This window comes from Anticarsia gemmatalis, chromosome 26, assembly GCF_050436995.1.
Source record: "Anticarsia gemmatalis isolate Benzon Research Colony breed Stoneville strain chromosome 26, ilAntGemm2 primary, whole genome shotgun sequence".
Lineage (NCBI taxonomy): Eukaryota > Metazoa > Arthropoda > Insecta > Lepidoptera > Erebidae > Anticarsia > Anticarsia gemmatalis.
In genome coordinates this window covers 7,074,311-7,095,728 of record NC_134770.1, presented here as the reverse complement: position 1 = coordinate 7,095,728, position 21,418 = coordinate 7,074,311, and the positions used below count along the sequence as shown (strand labels likewise).

The following is a 21,418-nucleotide window of genomic DNA, read 5'->3' as shown; positions in this document are numbered from 1 at the left end:
GTATTTGATTTACCGTATACCGACCATGACACCATAAGTTAACCATTTGTGAAGGCAATATTGGTATAGCGATTTTTGAGTGATTCACTCACAAAATGTACGAAAATATCCTTATTATTTACCTTTTAGCAATTGTATTTTAGTGTTAAATAGGGAGGAAAGATTTGGGTTAGAATTCATAGCAAATGAAATCATAGAATTTATAGGCTACTACAAATGATGATAATCATTTCCTATTGGTCCTCATTGCATTCTTATAAAAACATACTCTGTAATAAAACATAAACAAGTGGCTTGCTCTGGACAGGATCTAATTAGAAATTGATCAGTCAGATTCGAGTTCTTATCAGATCGTACTCCTAAATTACAAACTAGCACATGTTTGAATGTTGGTTTAATCTGAAGTTTGTGATCTTCTCTTTTGTTTTTTTGACCTTAATTGTCCCTCTGCTGGGCAAGGGTCTCCTTCTAAACGCGGAAGGGGTTAGGTCTTGACTCCACCACTCTGGCCAAGTGCGGGTAAGAGGGTACGATTTTACATTAACTCGAAATACTCGAATCCATGTCCATCGATTCAAATTCAATTCCGTCGGGAGTAAGCCTCTAGATTAGTCCCAAAATCAAGTACCTTAAACCTATTTGAAATGCCATTTCACAACGGAATACGGGCTATATGATAGCAAAATGTTATCAAAATCGGTCCATCCGTTTCACAGTAAAAGCGTAACAAACAAACCTAATTATACCAGTATAACGTTCCTGTGTAATTTGTATTTATGGCTGTAAATAAGTAATTGTTGTATGCCTAGTTATTTTTTGTCGGAATGTTTTTAGTTAATTGGTACGGCGATTAACTAATCTTAATAGACTTTCTTATTACTGTTAATGTAAACTTATTTAACGTAAATAATATCACGCTATGCTTATAACCGGCAGTTATGAAGCCGTCTTATAGGACAGTCAAGTTGGGCTAACAGATACATATTACCTACCTGATTAATGCAATAATTTACTCCCTTCTCTTAAGGGTTTCCTTTATTAAAATACCTATAAACGTAGTTTTTTACTGTTCAGCTGCTAAGTAAATGTCTCCTCCCGCTATGAAAGAGGAGTCAGGTTCTTAGAACATCACGCTAGCCAAGTGCAGTGGTAAATACTTAGTAAACCTCTAAGATTGATATTTTTTCTAAATAATGCCTATTGATGACAAAAGCAATAGACGTAACTATAAACACTTGACCATATAAGATACGGATAACCTATCCGATGGATAAAGACAGCAAATGTAAGGGTCGTACGAAGTAGCGTTCCCTGGTCTCCCTATGGAAAGAAAGCATGATTTTATGTTTTTCTTTTAATAAACAAACCGATCCTCATTCAGTGGTGTTTAACCCCCGGTGTCTGAGGTACCATTAGCGGTAGTTTATCTATTCAATACCGTTAAAACTTATCTAAAAAAAACGCAAATGAAAAGATAAACTACCGCTAAATGTGCCTCAGAAACCAGGGGTTAATCAACTACCCATGTTAAAGGGTGTAGTTTAACTATTGCTTAATGCTATCGAAATATATGATACAGCAATCAAATTCCAACGTATGTGTTATTTGCAAGCCGTGTCGCAACAGTACATCAATAGCTTAGCAACATGTGGCAACATGTCGCTAGCTTGACATTTAGCAATCAACTGTGAAGTGTGATCGCAAGAGACTATTAATCATAGCTTAAGCTTGCAATGCGTTTGTATTGATGTATAGAAGGATAGGTTAATTTGTAAGCTTGGCAAGACAGCCAGGAGTATGTCTATGAAACTCTTATCCACTTCTGAGTCGTTTCTCTCGTCATTTCTGAGTCGGCTGGCTTGTAAGGTGCAATTTTTTTGTTGTTGTAAGTGTGTATGTCACTGAACTTCTCTTAAACGACTGGACTGATTTTGACGATTTTTTTGTCTGTGTTCAAGGAGATCTGAGAATGGTTTAAATTGTCAATTTTTTCAAATTAAAGACGTATAGACAGGACAACGCCTGTCGGGTCCGCTACTATATACGTAAACTTATGCCATTTTCCCAATTAAACTACTTTTGCTTTATCTATATTCAAACATATTGTGATACAGAAACGACAATCGAAATTAATGAACTAAACATATTATTTAAAAATTCCGAAAAATAAAAATCTGTTATAAAATAAGTCCTTGACAGCCCCCGTGGTGCAGTGGTTTAGGTCGTCACGCCGCTACCATTGCAACGGGAGGTCGTGGGTTCGTTTCCCACCCGGAGCAATTATTTGAGGGATCCACAAATAACTGTTTCGGGTCTGGTTATGCTTTGTGTCCGTTGTATGTATGTTTGTAAAAGTGCCCGCGACACGAGAACAATTCTTAGAGCAGGAGTTGTCTTTAAAAAAAAAGGTTCTGGGCTGTAATCTGTAAAAAAGTAATTCAGTATTTAGCCATCATAATAGCCAAGAACTTTGCTTTTACACATGCAATCAGTGGGGCAATGGCCGCACACAATATTATTATGTACTTATGTACTTCGAAACTACCTAGTAAGCAATGTACAAATACAATCCGTACTAATATTATAAATGCGAAAGTAACTCTGTCTGTCTGCTACTCAATCACGCCTAAACTACGGAACCAATTTGCATGAAATTTGATATGGAGATATTTTGATACCCGAGAAAGGACATATGCTATATATCATCACGCTATGACCAAAAGCAGCAGAGTACTAGTAATTAATGTTACAAAAATGGGGGAAAATTTTACCCATTCTCTCTTATTGGACGCAAGCGAAGTTGCGCGGGTCAGCTAATATCATAATATACGTACTTAAGTACTATAAAACTACTTAGCACCTACTCTCACAACTACGCATAAATATCCTTTGTTAGAAACCTAAGATTAATTTATTCAGTGTTATCTAAATGCACACTGATAAAGTTATCGGACTGTCACTTCAGATAACAGCGGTATAATTAGAAAACTGCACTTATGTAATATTTGTGTGATAAGAATTAAGTGGTTTAGTGTTGCAATGGTAGCCTTCTGTCGGGTCTCAATCTCTTGAGTTGCTAAAGACCGGGTGAAATACATAATTAGGTTTATCTACTAGAAAGGAAGGACCGGCAAAATGTATGGTAGCTGGTCCAAGAACCAATAACGACGTGGCATATGTGATAAGAAAGGTCTTATAATCTATACTATCTATACTAATCTATACTAATATTATAAATCTGAAGAGTTTGTTTGTTTGTTTGTTTGAACGCGCTGATCTCAGGAACTACTGGTCCGATTTGAAAAATTCTTTCAGTGTTAGACAGTCCATTTATCGAGAAAGGCTATAGGCTATATTTCATCACGCTACGACCAATAGGAGCGAAGTAGCAACGAAAAATGTTACAAAAACGGGGAAAATTTTGACCCATTCTCTCTTATGTGACGCAAGCGAAGTTGCGCGGGTTGGCTAGTGTACTATAATAGTTACTATTGGAGCTTATTTCAAATCACTGTGTGAAAAAAGTTATATATTTATACCAAACATAAATATTGTTAAACCGTTTGATGATTAAAAGAAGTGGCCAGGAGTTTGTTGCCAGCTCTTCTCATTTGCCCTACCTTCCGAAATGGCGGTAAATTCATTCTCTGTATCATTGACTATCTAAGTTAGCATTTGACCTATATGAATAATTTGATTTTGATTTTGTCAACGTATGGGGCATAAGTTATTAAACTTTCTTCTTTATTTTTTTCTTTTTAAAAGACAACTCCCACACTAAAAATTGGTCTTGTGTCGCGGGGACTTTTACAAACATACAAACAACGGACACAAAGCACAACCAGACCCGAAACAACTATTTGTGGATCGCACAAATAATTGCTCCCTGTGGAAATCGAACCCACGACCTCCCGATGCAGTGGTATCGGCGTGGTGACCTAAGCCACTGCGCCACGGAGGCAGTCAAAAAAACTGTACGACAAGACGACCCACAGCTTCTTTAACAAGAGATTTCGCACAAATTACACTACTGACTTAGGTATATGAATACGTAACAATTTCGCCATAGGGGGTAAGCAGAGCGCGACATACACATATAATAATATGGTGATAGTAATGTGCTACACATTAGTTCCTACACACTGGTTTTTATTGCACTTTTGGACATAAAGATGATTGTTATTTCTTTGTACATTTGTTTATTACGAGAAACTGTCTTATTCTTGCGGCTCTACCAGTATAGTTAAAAAAAAGACTATCTAAAGAGAAAAGAGCTTGTCTGCTTTAGTAAAATTATGTATAGATCAACTATATTTCGTTAGTAATAAGTCTGATTGACGTATAAGGAAACCGCTGCACTGATTTCGATGAATTGAGCATGTGCTTAAAAAATGAAAAAGGGGAAGAAATGTTTTACAAACTATATGTCTGTTTTTTGTGTATTTATGTGTGTATTTTATATGTAGTTATGAAACGGCAATTAATTTGAGTATAATTAAATATGACCCGATTTACTACGCATAACCTCTTCCTGTCAGTCTTTAACTAAGAGGTCCTTATTATTGACCATTACGCCGAAATCTTAGGTCGGGGAAAAAGTCTTTTCGCATTATAGTATGTATGAACTTGTAATAAAATCTTTTCCCTACACAAAAAAGCTCGAAATTTGGGTACCTCACGAGCTCACTGAAAGAAGCTTATGAACCGTGTACTCATTTGTGATTCTTGAAGCCAAAGAGATTTTATTACAAGTTCATACATATACTATAATGCGAAAAGACTTTTGCCCCGACCTAATATAAACACAACTAGATTTTGAAATCAATGTCACATTAAAAAATCTTTCGTTTTTCAAAGTAATTTAAAACAAATCTAATAAGTACTTCAAACAAAAGTACCAAAAAAACCCTATTCAAATCTTAAAAAAAGCTTTGTACAGACCTCGAACCTGCTCTCATTGTAACTATTTGAACAATGTGTGTTCCCTTTGTTCTAAGGGTCAATGTATTATGTATGTATGGTACGTGCCACCTCATAAATGTTTCACCACACGATTGTAAAGGGAAATTGACTTTGTATGCAAGTTAATGGATGGTTCTTTAAATATTTTTTCTTTAAAGAATTAGTCATAGACAGGTGTTGGTTTTTTAGAAAATTTATTGAAATCCATACCCATACTAATATTAGAAATACGAAAGTAACTCTGTCTGTCTGTTACTAATAACGCCTAATAAGTTTCTTGCTTGCAAACCTGGGATTTGAACCCAATACCTCTCTGTATAGAAGTTGAATTCACTACCATTTTGCAACCGAAGCATTTGAGTTTTGTACCTAACCTTAAAAAATTACGGTATTTATCTTATGTTTGAACTTTTTCAAATTGTTTAAACAATTCAATGTTAACCACTAGGCAAAATAGTCATAAATAAAAATATCTCAATCCGCCATGACAGATTATAAACGCACTAATCAGCTGTATAAATAAAGCTACGCGCGAGCATTGAACCTGGCACGTCGGACTAAGGGCGCACTAATCAATGAACATTAGTGCCAGTTACATTGACCTTTTTATTGTGCTCTATGGTACCAAGTTTTTTTGTCTATGGTATTTGTTTTTATTATAGAGGAGCTCGTGGCTTAGTTAACAACAGCCGCGCGGATCGATCTGAGGTTAAGCAACGCTTGCCGAGGTTGTTCTGTGGATGGGTGATCATCTTATACATATCGAGTTCCTCCGTGTATCGTAAGGCACGTTAAATTATGGGCTGTCGTTTTTAAAAATCTTTGACAGTCGTTAACAGTAGTCAGAAGCTTGAAAGTCTTACCGAAAGGTATCGTGTTATAACCCAGGTAACTTGGTTGTGGAGGTCAGATATTAGGTAATTATGTGGTCCTAATATACCTAATATCACATAAGAGAGAATATATCATAATTTTCCCCGTTTTTGTAACATTTTTCACTGGTACTCTACTCCTATTTGTCGTAGCGTGATGATATATAGCCTATAGCCTTCTTCGATAAAGGGGCTATCTAACACTGAAAGATTTTTTGAAATCGGACCAGTAGTTCCTGAGATTAGCGCGTTCAAACAAACAAACAAACTCTTCAGCTTTATAATATAAGTAATAAGTATAGATGTATGCATTTAGAACAGATACTCGTGTGTTTAGTTCAACAATCTCTCATAGTTACAACTCTTTCTTATAGTACAATTATCATAATTATCACATCACTTCACACTTTACTATGAAAATAAACTATAACAAAGAAATCTTGTTTAAATAAACTATAATATAAAAGAGCAGTGATAGCCGAGTGGTATAAGTTGACACCTCCCACGCAAGTGGTCGCAGGTTCGAACCCGAGGCAACACACCAATGACTTTTTGAAGTTATGTGTGTATTAGAAATAATTGTCACATGCTCCAACGGTGAAGGAAAACATCGTGAGGAAACCTTGCATGCCTAAAATTTGTTTAATACTTTTATTGAGGGCATGCAAAGTCCCCAACCCGCACTTGGCCAGCGTGGTGGACTCAAGGCCTAACCCCTCCCTCATTACGGGAGGAGACCCTTGCCCAGCAGTGGGACAGTAATGGGTTAAATTTATTTTATTTATAACATGTTCAGTAAATACTGAACATCAAAGTTACTAATGTAAATGTTTAGATTTTCAATTTGTACTGCAGTCTGTTTGTTTGTGTACGTTTATCTCCTAAACGGCTGAGCTTCTGAACTGGAGATGTCGATATCTTTGTAATTGAGATTGTGGAGGGATAGTGTTGTGTTATTTCAGTTATTTAGTATGATTTTGACGATCTAACTCCCGGTATCTGAGGTACATTTGGCGGTAGTTTATCTATTCAATAACCCTTAAACACATATAAAAGAAACGCTATCGAATAGATAAACTACTGCTTAATGTACTCAGAAACCGGGGATAAGTGGTGCAGTGGTTTAGGTCGCCGCCACTACGCCTCTACTAGTGTGTCGAAAGGTCGTTCGAGAGGGTTCGATTCCCACACGGAACAACTTTTGTGCGCTTCACAAATAGTTGTTTAGGGACTGGTTGTACTTTGTGTTCGTTGTTTGTATGTCTGTAAAAGTACTCGCGACACAAGAGCAATTCTTAGTGCGGGAGTTGTCTTTTATAAGAGACTATACTAATTATCTTTGCATGAGATGTATAATAAGTATTTTTGTATAGAAAAATATCTGAGTTATTGCAGTGGGTACATTTTATTGTACAGTACATAGTACTACTTGACATTATAATTATCTAGATGATGAATACTTGAGAGAAAACTAAATCACTAACCTCCGGTTTCTGAGTACATTTTGCAGTAGTTTATGTATTTTATATGAGTTTAAACGCTATTGAATAGATAAACTACCGCTAATGTTCCTCAGAAACCGGGGGTTAATAAGATAAAATAATCTCAAGATGGAGCTTAGTAAAAATAAACTACATTTTATCTTATAAATAAAACCTACTCTCATATAAAAATCTAATAAAACTACGACACATTGCAATATTACCCTGTCAGCATTCCAGTCGGCGCCATTTTGTTTTTCTCCCGCCTTTTCTAACCTAACTTAATAGTGGCGGGAAATCGGCCATTATTGGATTTTAGATATGGATAATCGAATTTATTAAATCTTTAAACGACGATTTATGTCTGTGCATTTGTGCTAACTTTTCAGCTAGAAAAGATTTTGGATTTGGATCCATTTTATAAGATTTCACCATGTTAGATACCTAGATTTTTTTGAAAAAGCAATTCTGGTTCTTATTTACTGATGTTCCCCGGTCAATGGTTTTCCTTGATTTGCTTATTATCACAATTTAAGGACACAATTGGTTTCGAAACTCACTTGATTCACACAACTTTAAACTAGCTTTCGCACTCGACTTTTTCAGCGTGCAACAAAAAAAACGCTTGGTAAAAAGTATCCTATGTGTTAATCTAGGTTATAAACTATCTGCCTGTGAAATTTCATTGAAATCCGTTCTGTCGTTTTGTCGTGAAAGAGTAACAAACAAACATAGATACAAAGTGAACATCCATCCTCACAAACCTTCGCATTTATAACATTAGTAAGATTTATTTTTCTATACAAAATCCTATTGTTTTAATTTCAAGGTGAAATTTACATATATCCTACAAGTTACGAAGCCCGTATTTAAAATAATATTGACAAGTATATGCCAACTTAGCATAACACCGCCAAAATAACATTTCATGGTCATTATGGTAATTTGATGGCAGTCATTACCTCACTCGTGAAACAAATGATGCGATCTGTTGCCCGACTAGTAGGTAGATTTGGTGTACCTTGGTGATCAAGGATAGTGGGTTATAAAAATTGCTGGTTGTAAACAAACAACAAATTGCGTGATTTGAGGGCCCACTAGTTGATAGATTAGGTGTACTCGTTCTTTTTCCCGATACTACTACAGCTACTACAACTACTAATCGTATGGCTAGTGGTCAACCTAGTTTCAAAGTTGTTCAAGCCGACCGAAGGCCTTTTACATGGCTTAACGACTGTTATCTTAATTGACAACAACCGAATTGTAACGTGCTCTTCGAAGCACGGAGACACCAAGTTCAAATACGACTATGCAGTCACCCATCTATGGAATGACCGCGCCAACGGTTGCTTAACCCACAGATCTTTTAAAGTGGGGACAATATAAATAACACCTAGAAAAACCCAATAATTTACGGGCAGAAGCTACATTACTTAACAAAGATCATAGAAACAAAGATTGATTTAACATCTTACACCCACATTGAGTATATTTATTCACGGAAGCTAGCAGTGACGGCAGGTAGTCACTATATACTGTAGCCTAGCACTTAATATGGCTGACACCAACACAGGATAATAATTAGATATCTGATTCATATTGTTTTGACTTGTCTTTACCTCCATCTGAATAGGTTAAGCAAATGATGGTACGTATAAATCAGAAGATTCATAATATTTTTTGGGATTTTTTAAAGGTGTCTAGGCGACGTAATTTTTATTTTTTTTCCGAATATTGTATCTGTTTGTCGAAATATCTTGATGTACTCATCAATACTTCCATACTAATATTATAAATGCGAAAGTAACTCTGTCTGTCTGTCTGTCCATTACTCAATCACGCCTAAACTACTGAACCAATTTGCATGAAATTTGGTATGGAGATATTTTGATACCCGAGAAAGGACATAGGCTACTTTTTACCCTGGGAAAATGACGCCTTCCCATGGGAAAATTCAGGTGGCGGACGAAGTCGCGGTTAAAAGCTAATATATACAAAATCATTATAGTTATGTCTAAATATAAAATTGTCTTTTTTCGCGAGCTTTGTAGCGACAGAATTACTATAGAGACCAATTTAAAATTAAGTGAAGATTCAGCATGCTTTGAAAAAATTAAAATAGCGCGAATCAAAGCCCGGTTTCACCATTTCTGGATATCTATACAGATAGCTTATCAAATGAAATTTTGACAGTGGTGTTCATACCTTTTAGGTTCAGAGCTTTGAGGTCTAAAAGTTGGTTTTCTAAGAGTTAATTAGGTTTATTATCAGGAAATTGTGTGTAGCGAGGAGTCTGGAACATTGCCAAGCGGGAAAGGCGCATTTTAGACTAACTAACTAGGGATTATCGTCAAACATTAGCCAGTTGCACTCACCTGTAAACGAGCAGTTATTTAAGCTAGGTTTAATTATTGATGGGTAATCGATAGCCGATAGGTAACATCAGCTTTGTGTAGAGGAGGTAAATTATTTGTAAAACTTAATAAAAATACTTACAGTATTTTCAAATTGTTACACGTAAATAGCCCAACCCGCACTTGGCCAGCGTGGTGGACTCAAGGCCTAACCCCTCCCTCATTACGGGAGGAAACTCTTGCCCAGCAGTGGGACATTAATGGGTTATATTTATTTTCAAATTGAGAGTCTTATTCGCTTTTACCAAAATTGCACGACAACTTTATAGAGGGCCTTGGCATAAAAGATTCATCGATGTACTTCTTCTTCTTATCGTATGGTCAGTGGTCAACCTAGTGTCAAAGTTGTTCAAGCCGCCCGAAGGCTTTTGACATGGCTTAACTTTTTACGTGCCCTCCGAAGCACGGAGACGCCCAGTTCAAATACCACTATGCGGTCACCCATCTATGAATGACCGATCGATGTACTAAAAAGGCAGTATTTTAAGATTTAGGCAAACTCTCAATTGCACCTTCAATTTTACAACTTCGTAGAAAGCATTGGCATGTATAATTTATCTAGATTATAATTAAACATCCGGTTTTATTTCAAACTGAAGCTGTACCAAACGGCATCGAACGGCTACCTATCACACAAGACTCTGTACTTAGTTCTTGAACTATAATAAATAAAATAAATAAATTTAACCCATTAATGTCCCACTGCAGGGCAAGGGTCTCCTCCCGTAATGAGGGAGGGTTTTGGCCTTGAGTCCACCACGCTGGCCAAGTGCGGGTTGGGGACTTTACGTTATTTAAATTATAATTTCTCCCACTTATGACAAATTAACTTAATAATACACGAACTTTCATGTACTATCAAAACTAATGATAACTGTATTGTTGCAGCTCGCAGCCCGCATGCGGGTACTCCGACAAAGATACCGAGCCCGGTCGGCACACTCATGCATAGGAGAACTCCGGTAAGTTAATACTTTATATCTATTTAGCCTTTTAGGTATCATTACCTTTATAACTACTTTAGATATCTAGCTTTTAAGAACTGTTTAGTTAGGAACGCAAGAAATAGACACTGAGGAGAAAATATTTTATCTTCAAACAGGTGTAAAAGTGATAAGAAGATTTTTATATGAAGAAGTATCATTTAATACACACCAGATATACACACGTATAAGAAATAATCTGGAAGCTCTTATGTATTGAGTTGCGTTTGCCTTATATATAAAATTCTCGTGTCACAATATTCGTTCCCGTACTCCTCCGAAAAGGCTTGACCGATTCTCACGAAATTTTGTGAGCATATTGAGTAGGTCTGAGAATCTCATTCACCAGAAACATATATTTTTCATACCCAACCCCAACATTAAAAAAATGTGGCAAAACAACGTTTGCCGGTTCAGCTAGTCTCTCTATGAACTCTAGATCACCGATAACATAGACTCATCGATATTCCTCATCGCTACAACGACCGTGAGAAGTTGTAAGCTTTACAATCGCTACAATCCATACTAATCGTGGAATGTTTCATCTGCCGTACTCGTATATACTCGTGTGAAGTGGCCTGTGTTTATAAACTAAGATGGCGAGAAAACGGATCTTATATTGTACGTTAGAGGAAGATATTAGTTTTGAAATAGTGACACTTTTTAAGGCAAAGCTTATTCTATTATGTGTTCTTGATTTGTTTAGTATTTTTTTAAGATCTTCGGCAAAAATACGCTTCAAGTAATTATACTGAAAATAATGTCCTCCTAGCCGATAGTCGGCTACAGCTTTTATTGAAACCGGCCAACACTGACTGTGGTTTAAGTCACCACGCCAATACCATTGCGTCGGGAGGTCGTGTGTTCGATTCCCACACGGAGCAATTATTTGTGCGATCCACAAACAATTGTTTCGGGTCTGGTTGTGCTTTGTGTCCGTTGTTTGTATGTTTGTAAAAGTCCCCGCGACACAAGAGCAATTCCTAGTGCAGAAGTTGTCTTAAAAATAAAATAAAAAAAACTTTGTTTATGGTGTCTAAGTGTGTGCACAATATACAAGTACACTCTCTATTCCTTCACTCACATAGCCCTGTGGGACGGAACACGACCAGTGGCAAAGGACCTTTACTCCCGCAAAAAAAAGGTTATAAGTTCAGTAGTAGACATCCGAAAAAATCCTAATCCTTCCTATTTCCAGGAGAATACCGAATGCCCTCAACCTCCTCACACCTCTACTCCCAAGTCCTCACATTCCATGTCCAAGACTATGGTGCTATCTTCAAGCAGCAGTGAGAGTCATGACTCAGGGTCACTCTCTCCCGCTCGCACCACCGTCATACGGAGCAGGCGGAAAAGAGTTAGTCGTATTGTAAATAGATTTATGTAGGTAGTGTTGTTTTGTAAATATATATACTGTCTTACTAATAAACATGGTGTGACCTCGGATAAGAAGTAATGATAACCAAGGGGTTTGAATTCCCATGTTGGTGGTCGACGGTTCGAACCAGTACTTCAATTCTCTACTACTATCGACTACCGACAACCGGCTGGCTATCGACATTTTGACATTTAGAATGTACTGCCAAAATGTTTATGCCCATCTATAGAATGACCGCGCCAAGGGTTGCTTAACTCACAGATCGTAGACCGATCGGTGAGCGCAACTGGCTATGGGCGCCTATAACAGAATAGTAATTGCAATATTGTTAGTTCAACTTTGAACCTAATAAAATGATTGACAGCACAACTTGTGTGATTATTTAGGTCAGAGATAATTAGAACTGCTTGCAAAATTATTAGTTACAATATGTTTGAGCTATTTTAAAGTTAGATAGATATTAGAAAATGTAGAGATTAATTATTTAATTGCGTCTTTAGCAAGGGTTTCAGCAACGGGGAAAATGTTTGGTCGACTGCCCATCTTTCCATAAGAATAATTTGGTTTCGGGCTATAACCATACGATTTATATACACAAAAATGTTAGTACCAGACAGTACTGAATAGTCACACTAATATTTGTTCCTGGTGGACATCAAAGCGACAACTCTCTCCTCATTTCCTATTCCTTATATTCCCAACCTAACTATACTCTATTTTCTAGGTACCTCCTCCCAAGAATTTGAGAATATTTACTATGTTCTTTCCTATGGATGATTGAAGAGCCTTATCAAGCCTTCTAGCTTACCTGAAGACGCTAAATACTAGATTTGTTTGTTTGTTTGTCGTATGGTTAGTGGTCAACCTAGTGTCAAAGTTGTTCGTGACGTGGCTTAAAGACTGTTATCTTAGTAGACAACAACCGGGTCCGACTTTTAACGTACCCTCCGAAGCACGGAGACGCCCATTTCAAATACCACTATGCGGTCACCCATCTATAGAATGACCGCGCCAATGGTTGCTTAACCCACAGATCGTTTACCGACCGGTGAGCGCAACTGGCTATGGGCGCCTCAATATTAGATAAAATGTGCCAATTAATGTTGATAGATGAATTCTTAATAAACACCTAATTATTATTGTTGATTGATATTTACAATTAATTTTAGATAATATTTTATTAAATTCTGTTTCTATTGTTTTAGTTTGAAGAATTAGTGTTTTAGATAGTTTTTAATTAGTTTGTATTTTAAAGTTTTATTGAATAAATGTAATATAAAATATCTGGTTTTATGTTCTTACTATTAACTATTAAGAGAATAATCTTTATACCGTTTAACGAGTGAGTTTATTGCCAAAACAATAGGTATACGAACCAGTTCGGATTATATCGGTATTGGCAAGGAGTAGGATTCTTTGGCATCCCCCCATACAAGCGCAAACTGGCGGAAACTCGGGAACTATGGTTTCATATGAAAAAATAATCGAAACTAGTTCAAATTCCCACTGTCAATGTTACCCATATGATTCAAAGTTACCCAGATTCACTGTACTGTTTTTAATTGAAATTTCTTGATTCGTTTCACAAATAAATGCATGTTTATTAATACGTTTGTGCTATTATAAGATCAAGGTTAGTTTTATTGCGGACACACTTTCAGTTTACAGTTACAGCGAGTATTTGTGGAGCGAAAGTAATTGAACAGGCGATTTTTTATTGTTACTGATTCTAGTTATTTTTGCTGAAAGCTGAAATATTACAACGGATTGAAGTAAAGATGGTGGATGTAGTTCAAGCTAAGTGTCGCTTACGTTTAAATGTATACTATAATTTTGTATATACGAATGTTGGGATGTTTTTCTTCTCTCATGCCAAAATAACTCCATGAATTTTGATGAAATTCGGTACACAGTAAGTTTGTAGCCTAGATTAATGACGCTTTTTCATCCTGAAAATTAATTTCACGCAGACGGATTCGCAGAAGCAAGTATTACAAGTGCGTAAGTCTGTTCGTTTGTCTGTTAAGCTATAACGGCTTAAAGTCGAGTTTAGTCAAAAGCATATAGTTTACACTCGAAACCAAACATAAGCTATTATTCAAACATCAACCCCTAATCGAAATAAGGGATGCTATTTCATACGAAGACATACCTTTAGACCATAGTGTACATATTAGGTCGGGGAAAAAGTATTTTCGCATTAAAGTATGTATGAACTTGCAATAAAATCTCTTTGGCTTCAAGAATCACAAATGAGTATACGGTTCATTAGGTTTCTTTCAGTGAGCACGTGAGTTACCCAAATATCGAGCTTTTTTGTGCAGAGAAAAGATTTTATTACAAGTTCATACATACTATAACGCGAAAAGACTTTTTTCCCGACCTAATACGTCCAGTTTCGTTAGTTTATTAACATAAAGTTGTTAAGAAAAATCGAGAGTCTATTAACCAAATCTTAGAAACATATTTCTGAATTAAAGCCATTTTGAAGGTGTCATGTTTTCCCAAATCGGTTTTAATAACATGTAATAACTACGATTGTCTCATAAAATACCTTTTATGTCCACTCTTAATCTTTCCTACGCTACTGTATGGCAACATCGTAAAATCTATATTTAGATATGGCAATCTTTTAGAATAGAGGTCAGTTGGATAAAAAAAGTTTGGCAAAGACAAGATTTGGATGATGCAAAATTATTGGTATTAGTTGGGTCTTTAGTCATTATTCAATCATTTTATTTATCGTATGGTTAGTGGTCAACCTAGTATCATAGTTGTTCAAGCCACCCGAATCCCTTTGACACGGTTTAACGACTGTTATATTAGTTGAATACTGAGGTCGACTTTTTACATGCCTTCTGAAGCAAGAAGACCTCTAATACGGTCACCCATCTATAGACTAAAGCAAGTCCTAAGTCTTTAAAGTATGCCTGAATAACAAAAAATAAGGATTTATTAAATACAACATAATAACTTTAAAGTAAGACTATATGAACAAAAATAATGATTTAGCAAATGTTGTAAGTTTGTTTTGAGTGCCAAAATTAGTAGTTTGCTTCATTTCTTTTGAAATATTCTTAGAAATCTATGCTTTTTTTACTGTTATAGCAAGTGATAATTGACTTCTAATACACGTTAAATACACATATTATGCCATTGTGTCTGAGATCACCGGCCATATTTTATTGCTCGTTTACAAATACAGCTATTATGTGGGCGTTTACGAAGCAAGTTAATAAAACAAGTAATATTAAATCATTATTAAAAATATATTAATGATCTATGATCTTGTAGTCTTTTATTTAAACATTAAATGATTTAGTTTTGTCTACACTTTTTATGTTAATATTATAAGACGAAAAAATTGTGGGCTCAAAATGTATTGGACCGATTTTAGAAATTATTTCACCATTTGAATGCGACAATAACACTGTTACTTGTTTACTTAAAGTGTCTAATTCAGTCCCAGTGGTTTTAATTAAAGTTTCCAGTAGTTGAAAGAGCTGTTTCAGGGATAACAATAATAAAAAAAATTCATCCGTGAAATTCAGTGGTTTGTAAAACTACAAAATGCTGTACAGTCAACCATATGAAAAAATAATCGAAACTAGTTCAAATTCCCACGTTCAATGTTACCCAAATTGACTGTATTTAATTTTGTTTACAATAAATACCTATGCATACTTCAAGTTATTGACAGTTAGCGGTTTCGTAACGACATGTCATATGGAGTCCTGTTACGTTCCCACAAGACTTAACAAGCGATATCTGATATCAAACGTTGTATTCTGTATTCTTAGTTTATTGTTACTCTTTTCGAATAAAATTCTTATCAATTAAATTAACTTTATTATTAACTATCTGTGTATTTTTAATTCGCTTTTTTTCAAAATATAACTCCCGCACTAAGAATTGCTATTGTGTCGCGGGGACTTTTACAATCATACAAACAAAGGACACAAAGTACAACCAGACCCGAAACAAAATTTGTGGATCGCACAAATATTTGCTACGTGTGGGAATCGAACCCACGACTTCTCGACGCACTGGTGGTGGCGTGGTGACCCACCTTAAACACAGCACCACAGAGGCCGTCAGATTAATTACCTCACCTCCCTAAATAGTAGCGTGGTGAAAGATAATTTATAATAAATTATAGTATTGTCTCTCGTGAAAATACTTATCAATATTTATAAAACTCTTCAGTTACTAACTTACTAATAGACAACGCACAGTCGAAACTACTGAGTGAAGAAAGTTACTATTTGGTATGAAGATTCCTTAGGAAGTGCAGAGAAGCACTAACGCCCGGTTTCTAAGTACATTTAGCGGTAGTTTATCTATACAATAGTGTTTTTTTATATGAGTTTTAATGCTATTGAAAAGATAAACTACCGCTAAATGTACCTCAGAAACCGGGGTTAAGAGAGGATTTTAGGAAAATCCCCCTTAAGGGTATGAAATTCCACGCAATAAATAAAAGGATTGTTTTACAAATTTGAACAGTTACAAAGATAAACGTGGGAGAAACAAAAAAAAATATCCGCAGTTTTCATAAACCAATTACTTTTTTTTAAATGACAGTAATGACAGTTCTTTAGCGTAACTTCGCAACATGTCCGGCAAAATGGCCGACATAGGTTTCTTTCACTAAATACAGATTACGAATAATGATAGCGCTAAGTGAAATCATATGATTTTCACTGTTCTGCTCTGAATGGCGGCTTGCATAATTAAATAACAGAATTATCTTTGATTTTAATAGTACCTTGTTATTTTGAAGTTGGTAATTAAAGTCGGGTAGTATAAATTATATCGTTAAAATGTTTTTTGATTAAACTATTTCGCAGAAACGATGAATTACTAGAATGTATATTTAAAATAACAATATGGATGCATTTTTTATTACTCTACATTGCCGGGTAAGAATCTCCTCCCGGATTGAAAGATATGCTTTGAGTCATTTTTGTTGACCAAGTGTGGTATTTCGCATTCGTTCAAAATCTGTTTAACAATATTTTTCAGCTTGTACAGTTTTTTGTCATGTCTTCCTTATCCGTTAGAACAAGTAATAATTATTTCTAATACATACATAACTTTAAAAAGATTTTTTATTTTCACTCTTTTCTAGTAAACACTGTTACTTGGACTGTGTTACAAGTTTACAACGAACTTACTCATTACTGTGTTTTAAATTTAGAACAACTCCTGCCGTTACGTAGGCTACATTTATATTTAGAACCGTTTTGAAATTAGAATCTAACTTAAAGGAAGTAAAATGTTTATTGTCTATGCTGCCTTCGAAATATTATAATTTTATTTATTAAAATAAATATTTAAATTTTGACAACGTCTTAGGATTTGTAAGAATTGAAGCTTGGTTGACTTTTTGTTTGCATTTCGTAAGACTTTGACAGGCATTAGTTAGAATTAAAATTTTACGCTTGACTATTATAATTTCAGTGACCTCAGGGGTACGCGAACATTATATGTATTTCATTTATTGCGTCACCAATAGTGGATATAATATTACTCCTCATTCGCCCTCTTAAGGGTAGAATCTCTTAGCGCTCCTCTACACTTCTTAAAGTACCTATCTTCATAGCAAATTTCAACTATCTACATCTACGCTCAGTTGTTTCCGCGGTTGTTTCGGCTTGGCGTTGTCCATCAGTCAGTCAAGTATCTCATTCAGTAAGGAAAATGTTTTACAGTCCCTACATGTATGCGTTATAATCATAATGTCCTTCTTTAGGGCTCTTTCAATTTAGACGTTTCGTGTCGTACGGCTGCCGCACGTTAACCGTGCCGCTGGTTATAGCCCGCTGCCGTACCGCTGCGGTACGTTAGCCGTCCGACACCAAACGCCTAAATTGAAAGCGTATCTGACTGCCGTGCGTTTGTATGTTAGTGTTGTTTTAAATTCATGTGACAGCAGTGTAGCCATGGACTCTGACGAAGAAACATTACTGTTAGTGCTCCTGTTAAAAATTATCAAACAGAAACAAAAACGCCGCGCCCGTAAAAGAACACTACCGATGTTTTCATTAACATGTAATTTTCGTGATTTCCATATTCTTTATCCTAGGTTAAAACAAGACCCAAGCTAATTTTTTAATTACTTAAGAATGTCAAGAGAATGTTTCTACGAATTACTCAATAATTCAATTTCATTTATAAATTCTTCCTCGTATATATCATCCATTTTAAGCAAATAATAAACATGAAAATTCAATGAAATTAGCTGTCACGTTTAGTCACCGCACTATTCAACAGCGAAATGAACACGTGGAGCTTGCGACGTTGCCGTCCTGTCGTCGTGCGTTCTCGGTACCGACACCGCACTGTTGCCGCACCGTGCGATTTGTATGAAAACAAATGACCGTCCGTGCACCGTACGACAAACGCACCGTTTCGGCACTGCTGCGGTCCGACACGATACGGCTAAATTGAAAGAGCCCTTATATTGAAATAAAAACTATGTTAAACATTGAATCAATATTCTATAATATTAGTTCAAATCCTATAGTATAACTAGCTGACCCACGCAACTTCGCTTGCGTCACATAAGAGAGAATGGGTGAAGTTTTTCTCCGTTTTTGTAACTTTTTTTACTGGTGCTCTGCTCCTAATCGTCGTAGCGTTATGATATATAGCCTATAGCCTTCCTCTATAAATGGGCTATCTAACACTGAAATAATTTTTCAAATCGGACGTAGTTCCTGAGATTAGCGCGTTCAAACAAACAAACTCATTAGCTTTATAATATTAGTATAGATTCATGATTCCTGTTGATTTAGGTGCAAAGAATCGGCAAAATTTATTCAATAATTTTCTTTAAAAACATATTTTCACGAAACAATGCAGTATCAAGATAAAACCAATTAATTAGTTCAATTGCAGTTTTTAGTCGATTATTATAAAAATACTAACATTGTCTATTGCAAAGCTTGAAAGAACAAAACACAAGTGCAGCGCTCTGGAAACGCCATTATTCACTACACGATTAACTCTAAAATTAGTTGAACGTTTAATTCTATCGTTTTGTTTTAATTTTAATACGTGACTAAACAAGGAAGCTTTGTTACTGTGTCATTTGGATATAAATAATTTTCACCGCCGCCATTTTGAAAGCGTTTTAGCGCGAAAATTTATGGTTTGTTTAATGGCGGATTGCCTCATGACATTCTATTTGAAATATAAGTTAATAATTGATAGGAACTGTGATAATGTACTATTTTTTAAGAATTTTTCGTAATTTACTCCAGTCTTGTGTTATTTATTGTTTATTTATTCTCTAGATGTCTAAATTATAAGCGTATTTCTAGAAGTTGGAAAATATTGGTAAAAATTACTTTTGACAAAGTCGGCTAACTTTAGCCGTTAGTTCTGACTTTCTGAGATAATGGTAAAGTTGTCAAATTGTTTCTTAAATTCGATTGAAATGTTTCAGTTCTATTTTTATCGCATTCAAAGTGATTCAAAATCAATCTTGTGGTTTTTTAGTTTCGACAAAATTGTTCCACAGATTACTAAGCCACGAAATATGATACTTGACTGACTCAGTGGCGCAGTGGTTTAAGCCATCACGCCACTACCATTGCGTTGGGAAGTCGTGGGTTCGATTCCCACACGGAACAATTATTTGTGCGATCCACAAATAATAATTGTTTCGGGTCTAGTTGTACTTTGTGTTCGTTGTTTGTATGTTTGTAAAGGTCCCCGCGACACAAGAGCAATTCTTGCGGGAGTTGCCATTTAAAAAAGATGTTATAATAAAGTTTCCAAAACAAAAATGTTGTAATAAAACAATTCAGTATTTAATTACACGCTGAGTTACGATTCTACGTTGAATTAGTCTCATAGTAACATAATTACTATGGAGAGATGGAATCGAAACAATGGGTTGGCTGTACAGCGAAATGCCAACGTCTTCACCGCGCAAAAAAAATGTTAAATTGGTTCAACTTGTACGTTGTAGGGCTGTCAGTATGAACGTTTTGAAATCGATTTGACATTTTTTATTGTTATTGATTTTTTTATGTGGTTGACCGCTAATGTGTTATTAGTTAAAAATATCGCAATAATGTTCTTTTATTTTAATCGGTTATTGTTCTTAATTAGTAGTTTAATGTTTTTGACAAGATAACAAACGATCTTAAATTGATTTAAAAAAAATCCATTTAAACAAAGTTTTTGATTGAAACGAAGAACATTTTCACTCTTTTTGGCTGTCATCTCATAAGTCAAGTGAACTTGAATAATTTGTTAACACTCACAATGACATTATCGAATAAAAACAATTCGTATTATTATCGAAAATTTATATAAACCGTGTCTGTATACCCATATGTAAACAAGGTGTGATTTAATATAATATATGTTCTTAAATTCGATAGAAATGTTTTATTTTTATTTTTATCGAATTCAAAGTGGTTCAATCTTGTGGTTTTTTAGTTTCAACAAAATGTATGAAAAATGTATGTATTAAAGATATAGGTACTCACTACTCATTAACACAGTCAAGAACATACATCTTTTCCCACAATTCCACCCACGGCGCTACTATAACGGTACTCAAAAAAATATCTAATTAAGCACTTGTAATCTAATTTGACGTTTGTTTTGTTTACTCAAGGAGCGCCGCGATAGTGCCAGTGTTTGAACACGTGCGGGATACGCTGCATCATTACTTATCTTTAAACAAATCTCTTACGTCATAATTGTACTATATTGTTCGCGATTATGGCGGAACGAACAAGAAAATTATGAGAAATATTTAAGTTTATGTTAATTGTGTTTTTGTTTTTCTTTCACTGTTTTAATTAGATTTATGTAATGTCGGTCTTGGAAGTGACGGATAGATGTTAGAATGTCAATGTGACTATATTTCACGTCTTGTGTGGTTGCCATTTTAAAACAGCGGTTTACTTACAAAATTAACGATGTCATGTGCCCAAAGTTCAGTTTTTGATAAAATCTTTTTAATATTAGTTAACCTTTCAATAATAATTTAACGTAAGTTGTTTGGAAGTTAGAATTTAAGTTAGAAAAATAAGTCAAAGTTATATCGAGTGGGCTAATTTTAAATTGAACCAAACAATAAAATAAAATTTCATTCAACATACATAGTTATACGCAGCCAGCAACAATGCAATATAATTACACCTACATAGTATTGCACGCAGCTGTCATAAATAATTCAAAACAATCAATCAGTAAACAGAATGCGTAACCAGCAGTGCAACAAAGTATATTGGTATTGGCAACCCTAAGAATGTCAAACGTGATTCACCTGTCAAACTTTCGCGCGGGAAAAATGGCGGGT

General features: G+C 35.3%; 1 protein-coding gene across 4 annotated transcripts in view; it reads left to right on the top strand.

Moving 5' to 3' along the window:
* LOC142984310 (uncharacterized) overlaps positions 1-21,418 on the top strand; it is a 72,683-nt gene that overhangs the window by 2,487 nt on the left and 48,778 nt on the right. For all 4 annotated transcript variants that reach the window (XR_012960147.1, XR_012960146.1, XM_076131829.1 and 1 more), the window contains exon 2: positions 10,618-10,691. Coding sequence is in view for 2 of the 4 variants with exons in the window: in XM_076131829.1 (XP_075987944.1) it covers positions 10,618-10,691 (74 nt within the window). In the remaining 2 variants the exon portion in view is untranslated. The remainder of the gene's footprint in view (positions 1-10,617; positions 10,692-21,418) is intronic.